Source organism: Ictidomys tridecemlineatus, unplaced genomic scaffold (assembly GCF_052094955.1).
Source record: "Ictidomys tridecemlineatus isolate mIctTri1 unplaced genomic scaffold, mIctTri1.hap1 Scaffold_113, whole genome shotgun sequence".
In the NCBI taxonomy this organism is placed as follows: Eukaryota; Metazoa; Chordata; class Mammalia; order Rodentia; family Sciuridae; genus Ictidomys; species Ictidomys tridecemlineatus.
This window is the reverse complement of record NW_027521053.1, coordinates 378,659-398,700: the sequence shown is the minus strand read 5'-3', so window position 1 is coordinate 398,700 and position 20,042 is coordinate 378,659. Positions and strand designations below refer to the sequence as shown.

Sequence of the window (20,042 nt, the reverse complement as noted above, 5' to 3'; positions counted from 1 at the left end):
AGCTCCTACTATACACCGTAGTCAATAATTCTGTGTGACATATAGAATTAAGTGTGAATGGCAAAACTATAAAATGCTTTCAAGATAATACCTTTATGATTTTGGAGTGGGGTAAGTTTTCTTAAATATGATATAAAAAGCACTGATTGTAAAGGAAGATATTAAGAAATTTGAATATTACTAGCAGTAAGTATTTATCATAATCAGAAGACACCATGGCAGAGAAAAGTCATTCTTAACATTCAAAACTAACACTTGGTGTTAGAAGTTAGCAATGGTTGCTATCTTTGGAAGAGTGAATTGCATAGGGTGGGGGGAAGGACACTCCCAGGAGGCTGATCATATCTTACCTAGATCTGATACTAGTTATACAGGTGTATTCACTTTGTGGAAGTTCAGCAAACTATACTAACAATTTGTGCATTTTAAAATGTATATGCTCTACTTCAACAAAAAGTCTTTATAAAGGAAAACTACTAAGAAGCTATTTGTAAAACATTTGTCCAGCAAAATAATAGAGACCTCCTACAGCTCAACAAGATAGACATCTCAATAGAAAATCGAGCAAAATAATTGAACACACTTCAGAAAAGAGGAAATCATATATTTGATTTATTCTAAAAGGTGCTCAACCTTATTAATCTTCAGAGGAATGCAAATTAAAATGATTGATCTCTTTATACCAAAATTGGCTAACATGAAGAATCTGAGAAAACAGTACCTAATGAGGATGTGGAGCAATGGGAACACTACTGCACTTGGGCTAGGAATAAAAGTTGGCACAACCACCTTGGGAAATGGATTGTCATTACATAGTAGGTATGGAGGTAACATTCCAGGTGACTTAGTGATTCCTCTGTTTCAGAAATGGGTGCTTATGGGCACTAGAAGATGTTCAGAAGAGCCTGTTAACTATATCCAAACACTTGAAGTAATTCAAATGTCTATCAACACAAGAATGTGTACATAAACTGTAGCATATTTATACAGCCATGTACTACATAATAGAATGAACTTTTCTGCAGAAAAATTCATATATGAATAGTATGTATATATATAAATATAAATGTATACATATTCACATTTTTCATAAAATTTCAGAAGTGTTTCTTAACTTTCTGAAGTTCATCCCAGATGTCCAGGTACAAGCCCCTCTTCTAAAAGTACCCTCATTTGTCAATCTAAGAAGATGCATAAAAGGTATTATGTGTATATTTAATGATATCAGCCTGAGCCCATTTAGGTTTGTTAATGCAACAGTGGAATGCAGCCTCCAGGCCTTCCCATTGTTGCATTTGTCTATATTGTCTTGATATTTGTTTAAATTAGAAAGTAATACATTTTTAACAGCACTGTTGAGGTATAATTTGCATTTCATAACATTTCCCTTATGTAAGTATAAAATTCATCGATTTTTGACACCTCTATAGAGTTTTGCATCTGCCATCACTATACAAGTTCAGAACATTCCCATCACCTCCCAAAATTTCCTCAAGCCACATTTGCCATCAATCAAATGTGTATTTTCAAATGTAGTGTGTTGATTACTTCATGTATTTCAAATAACTCATTAAAAGTAGCATAACACATTGTTGAATAGAAACTTGAAAAACATCAACCAAAATCTTTTGTTAAGTGTATTTTGAGGTTCTGTATACATACTTGATTAAAATCAGCTTATTTGCATCTGTTCTCTATTGTCAGTTTCAAAAAAGGGAACATACTGAACAGTTGATTTCTTCCTTCATAAGTTCTTGGTGGGTGAATGTTGTCATGTTGTTCTGGGGGGGTTTTTAGTTTTAAAAATTTTAGTTGGTTTTGGGGAAAATGTTCAGTTATACAAATGGCCATTTTATATGGCAGTCTGTATAGTACTAATTTCTGAGAGAATAAATCATACAAAATAGAATGAAGAATAGAAGTTAGACTATATAGTTAAATTAAAACATAAATATCAAATTGTAAATTATTTTCTTTATTAGGAGTAACTAAAGAGAAGAATGTATTGATCAACTGTGATATTAAATGTCTCAGACTTTAGAACAGTATAACAAGTATTTTAAAAGCTTTTCTTGTCTTTGTTCTACCACTTCATATTAAGATGCTGAATATAATATAGAAGTACATATTGAATATAAATATTATGTGAGCATATTATACTATTATGTATCATTGGGCTTCCTCAAGTGATGTTTTTAACATACTTTTATTATACATACTATATACTATTATTATAGAAATTATTATTTCTGCTTAAAGGTGATTGTATGGTTGGGAAATGCAGATATATTATGTGTAAAATTAAATATTTTTCTAAAAAAGTATAACATCAGATGTTCATGAATTTTGGAAATAAAAATACATAATGCCTAGCTAGTTCCTAAGAGGTAGGCTATATCTTCTGTTTATCAAAGTATTTACTCTGCATTATTGGTGGAGCTAACTTTTATTGAGGTTTCTCTGTTGCCAGGTACTTTATTACCAAGGTTGCCATTAGAACCGGGAATGACATTACTCACTATCAGGATTGAGAAAATTGGTCTGAAAGATGCTGGACAGTGCATCGATCCCTATATTACAGTTAGTTTAAAGGGTAAATAACTGGCAAATTGCATTATTTTTTTCTCATATGGGACAAAGTTTTTGACAGGGGATGATCTTGTATATGTGACAACTTACTTTAATGCATTCTATAATGAGGCAAAATCCTAGAAGAGATCATAACAGAACATAGTTCGAAAGACTTACAAAAAACTATTTCCTACTTATACACTCACTTTTGCTTTTGAGTTTGTATAGATTTTTGCTCTTCAGATTCCATCTAACGTGCAGACTAAACATACACATTGTCTTTAAAAGCAGCTACAGCCTTCAGGATGTAGATTAACAAAAGCACCCCTCACCTTCTCCTACCCAGTCTATATTCATTTCTCTCCACAAAGCCCCATGTCCTGTTTTCCCATCTCTCCTGCTTCAGCCCCTTCTTCTTCCTGTGCTACTGAGGTATCTACTTAGGTGAGTCCTACAGAGGCAGATGAAAATCAGGGGACAGGGAAATAGGGTGCGACCATAACATCCATGCCCTGAAAGCAATCCCGTGGGATGATGATGTGATTAAGGAATAAATTATACCATTTTACAGAAATAACTATAGTTAGTACAAACGGCTTATTTTAATCTATAGTTTTGCACCAAAGGAACAGATTGGTGCTGAAATTAAATGGAGGAACTTTTATCAATTGACCACAAAGAAAAACATTTATTTAAAGAACATAATCCACAGCACTAATACTGGTACACTTTTAAATTCCGATGTTACCAGTTATCAAATATATAGTATACTGGAAAATATTTACATTGTTTGATAGGCCATTTGTAAAACTGCATACTCATTCAGAAAGTATACTTAAAACACAAAAATATTTAACGATGTTGTAAATGTTAAATTACCTTTGCATATGTTAAACTGAAATATTTTTATGTAAATATTTTTTAATTATTAAATGTACTAAATTGTTTTTGAGCTTTTTGAGACACATAAATGAATAACACATAAACACTGAGGAGTTATTAAATGAGTCCATGTTGCATTTGACTAAACTGAGATTTTAAAACCCAGAAAATTAAAAATATATATAACGTACCATCTGGTTGTTGTAAATTCAGGGTATGTTGTAAACAGTATAACCAGAATTTAGATAATATATATGAAAAATTATTCATTAACAAAATGGTTTTTGTTGGCTGTTCTCATCCATTTTTGGTTCTTAACAGGGAAATTATGATAAGGTTAGGTTTAAAGGCTTTTCTAAATAAGTCATACTTGATCAAAGTTAGAAATTGGTGGCAGAGCTCCATTGTGGCAAATTATATACTCCAGATTTTTTTTTTTTCGCATAGAAAAATACAGTGGGCTATTCCCTAAGAAAAACATGTTTGTTCTTTTTACCACTTCACTATGAAGATCAAGTTCTGTCCACTTGGCCATGTGAAGGCTTCCTTGTCCCCTTCATGAGGTCTCCTATCCAGTCTATATTCATTTCTCTCCACATACCCCATGAACTTCAACAACTCTCACATACTTGCTCACACCAAATAGGAATCTCTTAGCCTGAGAATCTCCTCTCAGCTCTTTCCATGCCTCTTTAGGAACTGTAACCTTTGCAGTTTCTATATTTTCCGTCTGTATATGTGAATGCTCATAAGCAGAAACTTAATTGTTTCTCCAGATCTGAATGGCATAGATTTAACTCCTGTGCAAGATACTCCTGTGGCTTCAAGAAAAGAAGATACATATGTTCATTTTAATGTGGACATTGAGCTCCAGAAGCATATTGAAAAATTAACCAAAGGTTTGTAATTATCAGTTACTGACTTCTTAAGGACACAGTACTTATCTGGGTTTGTGTTCATAGTGTACTTAACACAAGATCTTATGTCACATAGTTATGAATATTGACTTAAAGTCAAATCAATTTTTTTAAAATATGAGAATTAGCAGTTGCATTATCTAGTTGTGTAATAATGTGGTTAAATATTATTTGATAGGGAAGTTTTTCTTATAATACAGAGTTAAGGAAGCAGGTTCCCTAATAATTACCTTAAGTCCTTTTAGGAACCTAATGATTACTTTCTAACAGTTAAATTATTTTTTTTTCTTTCAATAAGATGCATTGGGTAAAAAGATACTGTAACTGGCAGTTAGTTTGTAAGAATATGGAAAGGACAATCTGGGCGTGGTTGTTTCAGGAGAGAGAGAAATGATATAAGGTAGAATTTTTTTTAAAGGAACTCTTAAATTTCTATTCTATCTAATATAGGTGCTTATTGAAACTATTTTTATAGGTACTGCTGATACTTAAGTAACTTCTGTTTTTCTTGTGGTATTTAATATTTTATATTCTTTGGTAGTTTATGATTCTACCTGTGTACATAACTTAGATTCTTGCTATACAATTTTGTTGTACTTTGTAGAATTAAATGATATGGAGAAATGTCACTCAGACATGCTAGTACCAGAGCTTGGAGTGACAGCCACAGTGAGTTATCAACAGTTGTGTCATCAGACTGTTTGACACATGTTACTTTGTAAAATCATAGGCTTCTGGTGACACATAAGAAATGTGTGGTCTCTGGCTTATGTTGTTTGTTTTAATTCCTTAGGTGCAGCTATCTTCTTTGAATTCAAACACTACAAGCTTAAAAAAAAGGTTTACCAGCACCAAGTGTTTTGCTTTCATGGAGATGGATGAGATTAAACCTGGGCCAACTGTAATAGAACTGTAAGTGATATACATATAGGATTCATACTGTTCTAATGGTTACTAGTTCATGTTTCTTCTTAGTCCCTCTTATCGAGAATGTAACATTGGAGTAGATCAATCATCAAAGTATTTTAAATCTATTGTGGTTACAGATACAAGAAACCCACTGACTTTAAAAGAAAGAAGTTGCAGTTATTGACCAAGAAACCACTTTATCTTTATCTACATCAAACTTTGCACAAGGAATTATTCTGACATGAGTAATGTCTAATTTCTGTGAATTTTACCACTCAGTAGAAACCATCATAGCTCTGTGTAGCATATTCATCCTTCAGGAGGCAAGAAGTGAGCCGTACCTATAGGCCAGTGAGTCCATTGCAAAGCTGTACCACAGAACTAAAGTCCAGCACCTCATTGTTATGACTCCTTTGGATACAGGTTTATTGTAGATTTTGAAACTTGTTTTTACTTTCCTATTAATTGTGCAATTAATAGCCTGTTTCCTAATTTACCACTGTTCCTACCCTGCTTCCTGGAACAATACTGCTGTGGTAGGTATGCTCATCTTCAAACTTAATATAGCAATAAGAATGTGCTAGAGTTTACACATTTGCTCACTTTTGCTCCAATATGGTCTTTTGATTTGAATTAACTTCAAACTTTTGAATTGAAGTGGTTAGGATAGTACCAGATTGCTTTGAAAGGAAATTGGATCAGTTATGGTCTGTCTTATAGGCTGTTCCTTAGAGCTGGCCTAAATTCACCCTCATCTGATAGTTCTACTTAGAAATAGTGTGCCTTGATCAGATCAATATCCTATATGGGAGTGTTCCCCAGATTGTAGCTGTGATTTTTTTTTCCAGATGACCAGATTGTTTTCTGAAAGTGAGCACATTTTTAGTCATGTTGATTAGTTGTTCTACATCACATTGCTATTGTTTTTAGGGTTAACATTAATGATTCTAGGGTTAACATTAAAACCATCTTAGAATAATTACAAATTTGGGGGTGGGTTTACGTCTTCTAAATCATGTCATCTAAAAATAATTGAGTCAGATGCTAATGAGATACTTTAGGAACAACTGCTGTTTTTCTGACAACTGATTGTGAAACCTTAAAACCTGCATACCTTGTCTTCATAAAGTGATGAGTATGCAACATCTGGAAAGATATTTTATTTTTTTTTAATATAGGTAGATATGACTGCCATTTATTTCCTATTTAGATATATTTACATTCATATGAAAATATGCAGGTTATTAGCCTATTATAATTTCACTATTTACATTACTTTTAACTTGATGAGAAATAAATCTTTCATAGTACACAAGGTGTATATTTGATACACAGAACATAAAGATTTGTGAGGAGCTTTTTTGTGGGTTACATGTAGAACCCACGTATTTTAATATTCACTATTTTAAATGAACAATGCATGAAGGGAATGCAATACTTGGCCTATTTTTAAACTAGTGTAAACCCTAATCATACCATCCGTTTGCTTTTTAAAACAAATAACAGTTGTTTTAGCCCTTGCACTTCAAGAGATCTAGTCTTTAATTTTTCAGTTGTCTGTTAGGTCAGTTTTGTTTACTAGACTCATAAAACTATATGAGCCTGAAAGAATTATCAACCAAATTTAGTCTTTTCTTTCATCTGGATTGAGTTAATTTCAAAAGTGCAAAAATAGTTCAGTCTACAGTAGTTCTAGGAAATGAAGAATTTGCCTTAATAAAATGTTCACTCAACTGAAACTCTGAGTAGTCAAAATTTCCAGACTGTAAACTTCTCAAGAGAAGGGCCTCATCTTCTCCATGTCATGTAAACTTTCCAAGGCACTTGGCAGCACTCTGTACTCTGTGGAGTACTCAGTACCTTTTTTGTTTGATGTTACTGATGTTTGATGTTGCTCCCTTAAAATCTACTATTAAAATGTAGCAAAACTGATACATTGTTCTTTCTGTTCTCTAATACTATAAAACATGTATATCAAAGTGATAATTTAAAAAAAACAAACCTTTTTTTTTTGGTTGTAGATGGACACAGTACCTTTATATTTATATGTGGTGCTGAGGATCAAACCCAGTGCCTCACATGCAACCCCAGCCCCTCAAAGTGATAATTTATATGAAGAAACATTTAGCATCCTTCACATAAGAATGCTTTTTTTAACCTCTATTTATTTATGTGGTGCTGAGGATTAAACCCAGGGTCCTGCCTGTGCTAGGCAAGTACTCTACCACTGAGCCACAACCCCAGCTTCCACCAAAGAATGGGGTTATATGAAAAAAAAAAAAGAGGATGCTTTGTATGAATGTCTTTCATCAGCATTAAACAAACTTAAATTGAACATTGTCATCAGCTTAGCTTTAATTCAGACCAGAATGACCAAACCTCCCCCCCCAAAAAAAAGGTGATTTTATCTTGAAGCAGTTAACACAAAGCAATCTGTATCTCACAAATTAGTTGTTTAAATTTACTTTCTAGTGTGGGAGGGGATGAGTTACTGGACAATAATTACAATTATAGCAATAATACTTTCAGGTTGAAACACTACTGCTTCACAAATGAAATGATTTTAGTAACTAAACTAAAACACAATTTGCTGGAGAGGACTTCTAAAACTTTTGAGATACAAAAGTATACTTGAATCAAGGGACAGTATTCTCTACACAACCTGTATATGGGCAGCTACCTTGGGCTTTGCTACAGAAGTGGTACAATCAATCAGATGGATGTAAGGAGAGGCAACTATGGGTGGGTTCAGAACTGCTCAGTTAAACTACGTAGAACGCATTAAAACTTACTAATAGAATAAATACCAAAAAGGCTTTAGAGGGAAAACTACTGTTGCTTTGAATAAAATAATAAATCTGCCTTTTCTTGAAAATCTATCTTCCTAGCTGACATCACCTTTATTTAAATGCTATTTTAAAATTAGAAGTTATAGTAACTTCAGCATTGCCTTGTGTCCTGTAGAGGTTGAAAGATACATTCAAAATTGGTGTTTGTGACTTAAATTTTATTTTACATGGTTAAAAATGGCATAAGCTATTATATGGTTTTCCTCTTACACACAGCTGCTGCTTCTAATATTAAATGGAGGTTATGTAGATAGAATTTGAGTCCTTTAGGAAGAATTCATTTTGATTCTGAGTTATCTTCAGTAGTTTAGAGACTTTGTTTCACACAGATTTTGTTTCACACTGAAGCTTTTGCCCCTATTTTGAGAATACTTAGGGGACATAAAAAAACAATGATATGTTATGTTCTAGGTTTCAACAATCCTATTACTTTCTAGAATTTAAAAGAATGGAAGAATATGGTCTAGCAGTAAACAAAAGTATCAGGCTTTTATAATTTTATTTAAATCTTAAACCTCTTAAAATGTACTGTTAAAATTGCTGTAATTAAAATTACAGTTCTGGAGAGCTAGTTCTTAGAAACATTGTTTTAAAGACAGTAGTTACAGATTCAGGACTTGCTTTAATTGTTTTTTAAATAAAATATGTTTGAGTATCTATCAAAAAAAAAAAAGAATTTAATTCAGCCCGTAGTTGCTGAGTAAAGACATTATAAGCCTTAGAGTTTCATTCATTCTTAGAGTATTATACTTTTCTAATTTTTTTATCATATTCCTTGAAAATCAGTGGGAAGGTATGGGAAAGAGAAGAGTGTGTTGTGTACATTTTTAAAAAGAAATTTCCTTATTTTTTATAGACACAACATACCACCTTATATTTTACTGTTATAATGCAATAATGGCAAAAGCAGTAGCTCTTGCTACTAATGTAAACTCATTCTCAGAAAAGCATTCTCACATGGACAGTGGTTAGAAAAAAGTACATGAATGTGCTACAAAAATAGAGCCACAAGACTTCTCACAAGTAAAAGAAATCCTCTGTAGAAGTCCACAGTTGACCAAGGTCCAGCCTCCTTAACAGTGAGCAACAGGGATATGCTGCCAAGTCACCATCTTCAGTTCTGAGAGTGCGTTTACATGCTTCCCCAATGGCACAAAGTCTCATGACGATCCAATGAATCAACAGACACTTGGGAAATATTAATAAACAATTTTTATGAACTATTACAACAAAGAACTTCAGCAAGAAGGAAAATGAAGTTTATGATCTTTGAGTTAACATTTTTAGCCCAACAGTCTCTGCGACCAGATATTGAAAGAGAAAAAAAAAATCAAGCTTAAAAAACACCATTTCTCTGTTATCAACTGGAATACACTAATAATAGGATAATGGAAATATAAGTTCTTAAAGCATTTCCACAGGAAATGTCCATAATTATGACATTCTAAATCATTTAGCAATTGTATATGCTACATTAACTAAAACAAAGGTATTCCTTATTGCACATTTTTAAATTGGAAGGATACTCTAGCTTAAGTGGGGGATATTTAGGGGGAAAATATTTTGGCTCAAAATGTATACTGCGCCAAGGCAGCTTCATTCTGAAAACATAAACCATTTAAAATAAACTTTTATATTTTGAAGCCAATAATCCTTTAACTCTGACTAAGTGTCAGAGGTTAATTTTATGGGCCCTGTTTTAAGGCCTGTGAACAGCCCTCACTACTCTTGAGAATTAGGTGGAGGTTCATCTTTAAAGCCTGAAGGCATTAAGTCTTTTGCAGCAGGTGGTGGCCCATAGTCTTGGGGACCATGAGTTGGAGGTGGTAATGGGGCACCAGGAATGAAGTACTCTCTTGGGCCAAATGAGCCTAAAGGTCTGAATGGTGCTGGTGCAGGTCCTGGAAAAAAATCACGAGGGTCAAAAGGCAAATCCCATTTTCCAGGTGTAACACCTGGTGCATATTCTCTGAAGCCTATTGGTGGACGCATACCAGGACCTGGAAAATAAAAAAGGAAGTTATGTAAATACCCAGAAATTTCTGAATTAGGGTGATTTCAAGTATGTTAATATAGTCTTTAATTTCTCCCAAGCCTAGAACATCAGCTGGTGAACATCCTGACTTGCCAGATGAGGCAAACTGAGATGGAACAAGTTTAGGTTATAGCCTTTGACCAACCAGCCATGAAGTAACATATTAAGGATTTAACATGGCTCTACCTAGCTCCAGGCTTGTCTTTTTTCTTTCCCTACTATATAATTGCAGAATTATTTCTATCTCACAAGAGCTCCATTTATATTTGGAAGTATTACCATGACAAGATGATAGATTATGAAATAAGAACTTTACTACATCAAAGAAATTTTGATAAAAGGAAATCTCACTATTTATTACTGTATCCATTAAAAATTCATGAAGTATTTCAGCATGGACTTTACACATGCCATCAGAATCAAGGTGCATGCATGCCCTCGGAAAAGGCCTTCCACAGCCACCTAATTAAACCAGGAACATTTATTAGGTCACAGTTAAATCCTCTTTAACACTTCCCTCTGACATTTTTCAAGGTAAGGAGGGTTTGACTTTTCCTTTTCTATATTCTATAACCTACTGCTTATGCTTCCATTATGGGTGATTACAAACTTTATGTTATAGGATTTTCATATATGTGACAAAATTTTAAGTTATGGCATGCGTCTCATCCACCTTTCCATCTATTGCAGTGCATATCAACAGATTTTCAACAAACATCTGCAGAAGTAATATTTCTGGCTTTTCTGTATATAGCCCCTTATCCTTGTCTATGAGAGATATTGCCTATCTCAGTATAAGATTATGTAGTGTCCCATATGTCCCAGAAAACTGGAGGAAAAGTTAAAATGTACTCAGCTTTATCCTTTCATTGTTAAGACCCGAGATAGCAACCAACTGTTTTAGCAAGCAATAGAAGTGGAAGATGAATGTGATTTATAAGTCAATCATCATACCAAATGGTGGAGGAATTGGCCAAGGCCCAAAAGGCCCACCGTGCTGAAGTGGCGGTCCATACCAAATGGGAGGTGGTGGAGGCCGTCCCATCGGGGGTCCCATGAAGGGTACCCCTGAGAAAGGAGGGGGCCCTTTCATAGCCATATGAACCTGCAATTTAAGATTTGAAAGCAGTTAAAAGTTTTAAAATTCCTGTGTATTAAGACAAAGTACCAATACCTATAAAAGCTAAAACCCAAAACCTGTCCAGAGAACACCATCAGTGCAACAAAACTCTACCCACCCCTCCTGTGTATTCCCACTGACAGCTTACAGAAGTTGGAAGGATGCCACAAGAGGGAGCAGTTTGTTACTGATTATATCTGCACAGGAAAGGGAAAGGCAAGAGAACTGGCAGGGGTTATTAACAGAGGTGATTTCTGACCAGTATGTCATGCTGTATTCACTACAATCTATTTCAAAGGGAGTCCCCCCATCCCCATCACTTCCCTTTCATCACAATAGCTCATTACTTCCATATTAAGAATGAACAGAATAAAATGAAAAATCCATTCTCTACTCATGTAATAATAGCTACTATTCTACTATATCTTCAGTAAGTCTTTCATATATTATTCAACCTCTGAGATCTTTAAGTAGACTGTCTTGTTTTAAATAAGAGGGAACAAAAGCAAATGGGATATCATAATTTGTTGAAGGCCACACTGCATATTAAAGAACTCAATCCCAGTTTTGCCTCCAAGCCATGCTTTTCCCACCTCTATTCCTCTCTAACAATGGGTCTTTGCTCTCTTTTAAATCTTCTACTACAAAGGGGTTTGGGGTCTTATCTAAGCTGCCCTTAGATTTCTCCAGAGATGTATACTCCTGGAATATATATACACTGGAACTTGAGAAGTATTTTCCATCACAGTGCTATATACACAAATTAGGAAGACAAGCCTTTAATATTTACTTTCATTTACTGTACACCATTTGAGATATTGATTTATCATTTCCTATGAGTAGTGGGTTTGAAACTAAACAATTAAAAATTTATTTTATTATAGAGCTGCAGAAGACCTACCAGATATAATAGCAACACAGTTACAAGAGAATACACTTATGTGAACAAATGAGACCATTTCTTGGGACTAGCTCAAGAGGTCATTTCAGATGATCATTGTTTCACAGAATATCTGATACCAATCTAATTCAAATCACTCAAAATAGGGTTTGCACAAATGGAGGAATTCTTAAATAATATTCTTCCAAACAAAAATAAAAATGATGAATTATATAATTTATAATGAATTTACTTTGCCTTAGAACATTCAACACAAAACACCATATAAAGTTAGAGTGATAACTTTTCACATTCTGTAGTTCATTATAGTTGTACACACTTAAGCAACATTCCCAAGTTAAGGAGAAAAGTAAGCTCAATATTGCATGCAGTTTAAAGCAAACAAGATCAGTGTCATGCTCTGAATATCCTTCCCATAAATGCACAGAATAAAACCCAATTCAGTTCTCAACCTCTAAGTACTTACTCCAACTGGATGCTCAGTCAAAGAAGTAAGGGTGGAGACTGAGGGGGTCTCAGGTTCTTGGGGAACAGTTTGCTTTTTAAAAAACAAATGGGATAGTACAAATAGAACACAAAGAAGGATAAAGCAAAGAGCAAGTACTGTAGGAAAGCTACATGTTCCTGCATGACCACATGATTCACAGTAACTACAGAACTTACCTTGCCCTCATTCATCACCTTAGCTGGAGAAGAACTTCTGGAGCTGCTGTTCATGTGAGCTGGACCACATCCTGAGTCTGTTAGAGATCAAAGAATGGATTCAGACTTATTCTAACATGAAAAGAATAAAAATCCTCCATCCACAATTACAGATTCTTTGAAATTACTTGGTCCCTTTACCAGAGGCAACGGGTTTCCCAGATGCCTCAGAAGACCAGTACGAGGTCTTTACCATTGACCTTGGGAAAGAAAGATCAGAGCCCTTGTATGTATTTTTCAGAAGAAATAAACCACTGGTGGACAGGTCAGAGTTCAACAATAACTAGAAAGCAACATGAAAAATGGGTTGCCCAGGGGTTGGTGTCATAGCTCAGTTGTAGAGTGTTTGCCTAGCATGTGTGAGGCACTGGATGTGATTCTCAGCACACATTTAAAAAATAAATAAAAATATCATGTCCATCTACAATTAAAAAATATTTTTTTTAAAAAAATGGGTTGCCCAATATGTAAATCACAATTTATGAAGAGACTTAAGTAAAATAAAGAACTGCCTTGGGTTGATAGAACAGGAGATTAATAAGTACTGGTCCTAAACTTTAAGCTATAGACTTGAAGTATGTGTAGGCTGGCTTTTCTTTAGTCTGTATAACCTGACTTCCAATCTTACCAAGACTACAGTCCTATTTAGAATTTGAAATAAGATTCAGTATTTCATGTTGGAAATATGTATGCTACAAAAAGTTTAAGGCTACTTTTATAATATTTGGGAAAGGAACACCATAGAGATTTAATTTAAAGATAAAGGTTTACACTTCACAGTGTAAAATTTAAAAGAAAAAAACAATACAGGGACCTCCAGGAAAAAAAAATGTTTTCTATTCTAGAACAGATTTTACAGAAAACATTCACTATGATAAAGTAAGAAATTATCTTCTATATATTGTACAGGCCCAAATTCTATGTTTTCATTAGAATATTCAAAAGGGAAAAAAAAAACCTTGAAGCAGTTTACTATAAAGCAACATGTGAATGCTCACCAAATCCGTTTCTAGGCATATCTTTTTGATTAAGAGTAGCAGAAGGAGGTCTCCCAGCTGGCTCTGCTGTCAGTGGAGGGGAACATTCTCCACCATTCATGGGGGATGGACCAAAAGAGCCATTATGGCTCAGTGGACCTAAAGACAACAATGCCGTGTTACTACTTTAAGGCAGCCTTCTCCCTGACACCAACCCTCACCTCCTGCTTTAGCAAATCATTCAGATTATTTCATAACCATTACACACAGAAATTAAAAGTAATTTATGTACATTCTGCACCAAGAAATAAAATAGCTCCTTTTACAAAGTGCCCCCTACCTCTCTGAGGAGGATTTCGTAAATTTGGTCTTCCCAGCATAGGTTTTACAATCCCGGGTTCATCTTGACGCACTGCGATCTTTTGGGTCATTTCCAATAGTCTTGAATATTGAGAAATATTCTGAATTATGAAACAGCAATCTATTCCTTCATAGATAATATCTAGCATAACCTTAAAACACTATAAAACATATAGGAAGATACCAAAATCACATACTTCTGTCTCAAATTAGCAGCTTCCCTTTTCTCTTCAGCTATAGCTCTTGCTGCAGAATGAGCTTTGAGCTATTAAAGAGAAAATATTCAAATTCAGTTGCAGTAGGCTATGCACAAAATAAAGAAAAGGGGGAAAAAAATCTTACCCAATTATCATGAGCTTTCTTCTCATGCATAGCAATCTGAAAAAGACAACACATTAAAAAATATGTTTTTAGGGACTCATTATAATAGCCTATAATTGTCTGTATTAGATATCAAAGAATTCTGCAACTACAGGACAGTATTAATTACTACCTGGTTGTTAAATGAGTGCTTGGTTTTCTGTAATGCTTCTTCCATCTCTTCAATTCTCCGCCTAAGAATTACAACAATTGAATAACATTTGAAACATTTCTGACCATTTTCCCTTTATTCCATCAGCTATACTTTTAAAGACTTTATCATACATAAGAAAAACATTTCTATAGTTATATGAATCCAGTGTGATCAAAACTAATACTACAGGCCAGGTGCAATGCCACATGCCAGTAATCCCAATGATTGGGAAGCTGAGGCAGGAGGATCACAAGTTCGAGGTCAGTCTCAGCAATTAAGTGGGAACCTATGCAACTGAGACCCTGTCTCAAAGTAAAAAAAAGGTCTAAGGATGTAGCTTAGTAGTAAAACACCAAAAATAAATAAATAAATAAATAAAATAAAGACCCAATACTAATAACTTATTTATCATTTAATTGCTAGAGATTCTGAATGATAAATTATAATTTCCTTAACTGTTCATCAGTGTGTTCTCAAGTAATTCTGCTAGAAATATCTTCCTCCTTAAAACTTTTTTTCTTTTTTTCAAATTATATCCATAAAAGATTTCCAAGGTCTATCAAATGCCACACTTTTGTGGGTCTTGATACATCACACAGCAAATTGATTTCTTAAAGAATTACTACAACATACAAAACCCCCAGAACTGTTTGCATTGACCAAGTTCCCTATGGTCTTGCCCATTGGCTATAAGTAAATTTTTGTTAACATTTTTCATTTGTAAAGTTGAAATTTATTTTTTCTCCTGTGTGAATTGAATGTATTCATATCCTCTCGTTATTTATACTTCCATGCTATTTTCTTCTATCTACATAATGTAAAAAAAGATTAAAAAAGAAAGCTAACACTAGTTCATTAGACACTGACACCCTCCTTTAGAAACTGAACTCACTTGTAATTTTTAACTTCCTGTACAGCGGAAACCACCTTTTCATCTGCAGCTGACAGCCGCTGCTCTCTTTCTAGTCTCTCATATTCTTCTTGGCTTAGTTTCCTAAAATAAAGCCAGTTATCAAATCAAAAGTTTTTCTCTGTGAATATCACTTCCCACAATTCTATAAAATGCTTAGGCACATAAAATAGGAATTCAAACCTGCAATTTCCTAAATCAAACTCTGGCAAATCACTTACATTTTCTAATTTCTCCTCTTAATTCTCTATTTACCAGTAAATAAAATAAATGTGAAAACAACATGTGCCCCAAGGGCAAGTATCCTGTGTGTAAGATAATAAAAACTCACTTTACTTCAATGTGGAAGATCAGGACTGATCAACCTAACATAATTAAACATATTAGGATAAAGCAGGGGATAATTCTTTTCTCGTTTCTGCCATGGGTAGGACACTAAGTATATCTTTGTCATGGAGGAACTCTTTTCTCAATCCAAGACTGGTACCATAATAAAGATATAGTCAGTCAAAGAAAAAATCTTCTAGAATATGTCTTTTAGCTATGCAATTAACCACAGAACATTTTTGACACTTTAGATATATATTTCAAAAGAATTGCAATTAAGCAAAAAGACAAATCTGAGTTTTGATAATGTCTGTCAACCAGAAAAAGAAGCCAAACTGACCCATGATCAGAGTATTATCTACTGACAAGTTTTAACTCTGATCATGAAACTCAAGATGTTCATCTACTGAGACAAAGGTAGCCACATTTAATGATTTTAAAAATACTATTTTCTGCTATCCTTGTACTACTTTAGCCATAGTTCCAATTCAAAAGATAATTAACTTGAAACTTAATTTTCCATAAATCAGAAGAACTATAGTAAAAAAGGATTATTGATACCAAATAGAAAAAGGGGATTATATATTCTTATATAGCTTCTCATTTAATTCTTCAGCAAGTATTTTATGAGTGGCTATAATATACTAGTTACCTTGTAAGATGCTAAAGAATAAAAGAGCTCACTGTTTCAGGTATAAATGATGCCTAAAGGAATATAATAATTTTCCCCACTGGCTTAAGAAGGAATATGGAGAAAACTGAATCTTGAAGGACAGAGAGAATTTTGTTTCCAATTAACAAAGAGTTAGTCTGAGAGTACTAAGAACAATCAAAACATCTTTATAAGAATATAAAATTGTGTTTGAAAGGATACAAGCTAAAAAGGCAGTAAAGATATATGTATGTGGCCAAGATCCATTAGAAAAAGGAATCTCAGAATTACAAGTAAGGCTGGCACTTTAAGGTACTTTTCTCCTAGGTTTACCCACATATTGAAGATAACACAAAGATATAATGAGTCTGAACTAAGCCTTCATCAAATTCCTGGGCTTAGAGAAAAAAAGAAGTGTTTGGGGCTACAAATAAAGGGACCCTTAATAAAAGCCCTAGCCTTTGAGTTTAGATTAGAAAGTACTGCACACTTAAGTGATGAACAGGCAAAAAATCCAAAAGGAACAATACTGAAACATTGAAAAGACAAGTCATTTTTGAATTATCTTAATTGCTGACTACGTTTGAAGTGACAATCTTACTCAAGTAACCTCAACACTTTTCTATAAGAAGATAACTTCATCTTAGTCCTCAAATTTCATGTATAATTATCACAACAATGTTAGCCAATCAAAACTGACCAGGCACTCCATAAGACAAAATTCTGTGAGAAAAAATCCCACAGAAAAGGAAAACACCTAATGGGGTTAACCGCACATGTTTCAAAAAAGTAAAGTCAAGATTATGAATTTCAGGTCTGGGAATATAGTTTAGTTGGTAGAGTGCTGCCTTGCATACACAAGGCTCTGAGTTCAAACCCCAGCACCACAAAAGAGGGAAAAAAAAGATTATAAATTTTGTCAAAGGATTAGAAACTATAAAACCAAGAAATAGTTGGGTGTGGTGACCTACACACAGTCAAAGATACTCGGAGGCAGAGGCAGAATGATGAGATTAAAGATAGCTTGGAAAGCAGTAAGACACTAGTCCCTTATGAGAAAGAGCAAGGAGTCTGGGGAGGTAGCTCAATAGTAGAGCACATGGCTCAAGGTCCTGGGTTTGAGCTGTAGTACTGAAATAGGACTGGGGTTGTGGCTCAGTGGTGAAGCACGTGCCCCACATGTGTGGGGCACTGGGATCAGTCCTCAACACCACATAAAATAAATAAAATATTGTGTCGGGCTGGGGATGTGGCTCAAGCAGTAAGGCGCTCGTCTAGCATGTGTGCAGCCCGGGTTCAATCCTCAGCACCACATACAAACAAAGATGTTGTGTCCGCCAAAAACTAAAAAATAAATATTAAAATTATCTTTCTCTCTCTCTTAAAAAATCCTATAAAAAATAAAATAAAATATTATGTCCATCTACAACTAAAATAATATTTTAAACCCTGAACTTTTTAAAATCCTAAACTCAATGAATGATTTTAACAACAGATTTGGGAAGTAAAATAAATCCTACTGCTTTTAAGACAGGTCAGAAGAAAATATCCAGAAGAAGTAAATCCAGAATGTAGGAGGCAGGGGAAATCAAATTCTAATATGCATTACAGAAGAGAGAATGAGGTAAAATCAACATTTAGAAAAAGACTCGAAAATTCAAGAAATGTTTAATGGTCCCAAGCAACATAACTGCAAGAGGAAAAAGTGGGTGGGGTGGGGAAAACTACACCTAGGCACTTCCCAATACAACTGTTAAAAAAAGAGAGAAATGACTACAGGAACTAGGGGAGGGAGATAAGACCAAACAACAATGATAATGGACTCCTTAAAGAAAAAAAATTAAAACAGATGGTAATTAATTGGATATTTTCAAATTGCTAAAACTAAGTAACAGTCAAAATTCAGTAGCCAAAAGAAAGATCCTTTAAAAATGGAAACTGGTTTTAACTCTAATCATGAAGTTCATGTCAACCTAATACAGATTATAAAGGTAGCAATATTTAGTGGATAAAATACTATTCTCTGTTTATCCTTGTACTACTTTGATACACTAATCAAATCTATCATTAAAGGACAATGTTCAAATAGAATGAAAATAATTTCAAATAAGAAACCAACAGTGTAGAATGCAGAACTACAGAAACTTTAAATATGTGTATAAATTGAATGAATGTCTTGTGGAGTTCACGGTATACGAAGTACTAACATACGATGCCACAACAGTTATCTGATTCAGGAGCTACTTAAAGCCCATAAAAACAAGTAATAAACCTATTAATCTATGTCAGGTTTTTATTAAATCCAGAATATATACCAAGGCCTTTAAATTATGAGAAGATGAATAAAATTATAATTATATAATTATAATTCCATTATAATTTATGATTACATCAAGCTTATAGAGGGAATGAGGAAAATAATTAAAAATATTTAAACTATTAAAAAGATACAAGGAAGAAAAAAAGAACAGGTCATTAATTAGAAAGCAAATTCTTCATAAACCACAGGCACATATTGACATGAACAGACTTATATTTTAGAAAGTCCACTCAAGCGGCTATAGAGAAAATTACTAAGAATTTGAAATAAATTATATAAAAATATAAATAATGGAGAATGAAGACAGATGACCTAGGTTAGAAACAGAAAAGATGACACAGGCATAAACTAACATAGTACCTGGGGATGAGTAAAAAGAGTACAAACCACAGATGATGACTGAATGAATTTTGGAGGAGTTGAGGAAAATAGTGCTACAATTTAACTGCATTACAAAGAAAATTAATTGCCATTTAGGTCATTCATATTACTAGTAGGGACAGAGAAAACAAGTGTTCTTTTGAAAAAAAAAGTGATAAAATGAGAAATGTTTCTTTGAAACAGGCCAGGCATTTAGAACTGGCCTGAACAAAAATTTGAGATTCTAAAAAGGTCGCTTGGAGATCACAGAATTTTAGAAAAGTTAATGGAAAGGTTTCAATATTTAATGCATTAATTAGGCAACAGAAGTCAAAATACCTAAAAATAGTTAGGTCTATAAGAAGGTCTGTCTTTGCTTTAACAAGATATATATATATATATATCTTGTTAATAAATCAGGTGCAAACAAATAAAATCTGACACAAAAAAACTATTTTTAGAGAATTCAAGTATTTTTGTGGATTAAAATCTTCAAATGAACTTCCAAAAAATAACTAGCTCCACACTGAGAAGATTAATATATAAATATATACTACAAACAAGTACTTCTGTAATCATAACTCCTAAAATCCTTGCCACAGTTCAATTTTTAGTGTGAACATCTGAGATATTCAAGTCCAAAACTTGTACCATCAATAAGTAAATATTATTCCTTTTTGAAGTTTTTATTCTACTAAAACATGTCATTCCAAATCACTCAGTATTTTTAAAGGTC

General features: G+C 33.7%; 1 protein-coding gene and 1 pseudogene across 1 annotated transcript in view; one reads left to right on the top strand and one right to left on the bottom strand.

Moving 5' to 3' along the window:
* LOC144372523 (axin interactor, dorsalization-associated protein-like) overlaps positions 1–5,382 on the top strand; it is a 67,783-nt gene extending 62,401 nt beyond the window's left edge. Inside the window, exons 6-7 of the mRNA XM_078035862.1 lie at positions 4,230–4,352; positions 5,164–5,382. Of these exons, the coding sequence (XP_077891988.1) occupies positions 4,230–4,352; positions 5,164–5,252 (212 nt within the window). The 3' untranslated portion in view covers positions 5,253–5,382. The remainder of the gene's footprint in view (positions 1–4,229; positions 4,353–5,163) is intronic.
* A 4,036-nt stretch (positions 5,383–9,418) lies between these two features.
* LOC144372518 (transport and Golgi organization protein 1 homolog) overlaps positions 9,419–20,042 on the bottom strand; it is a 167,566-nt pseudogene continuing 156,942 nt past the window's right edge.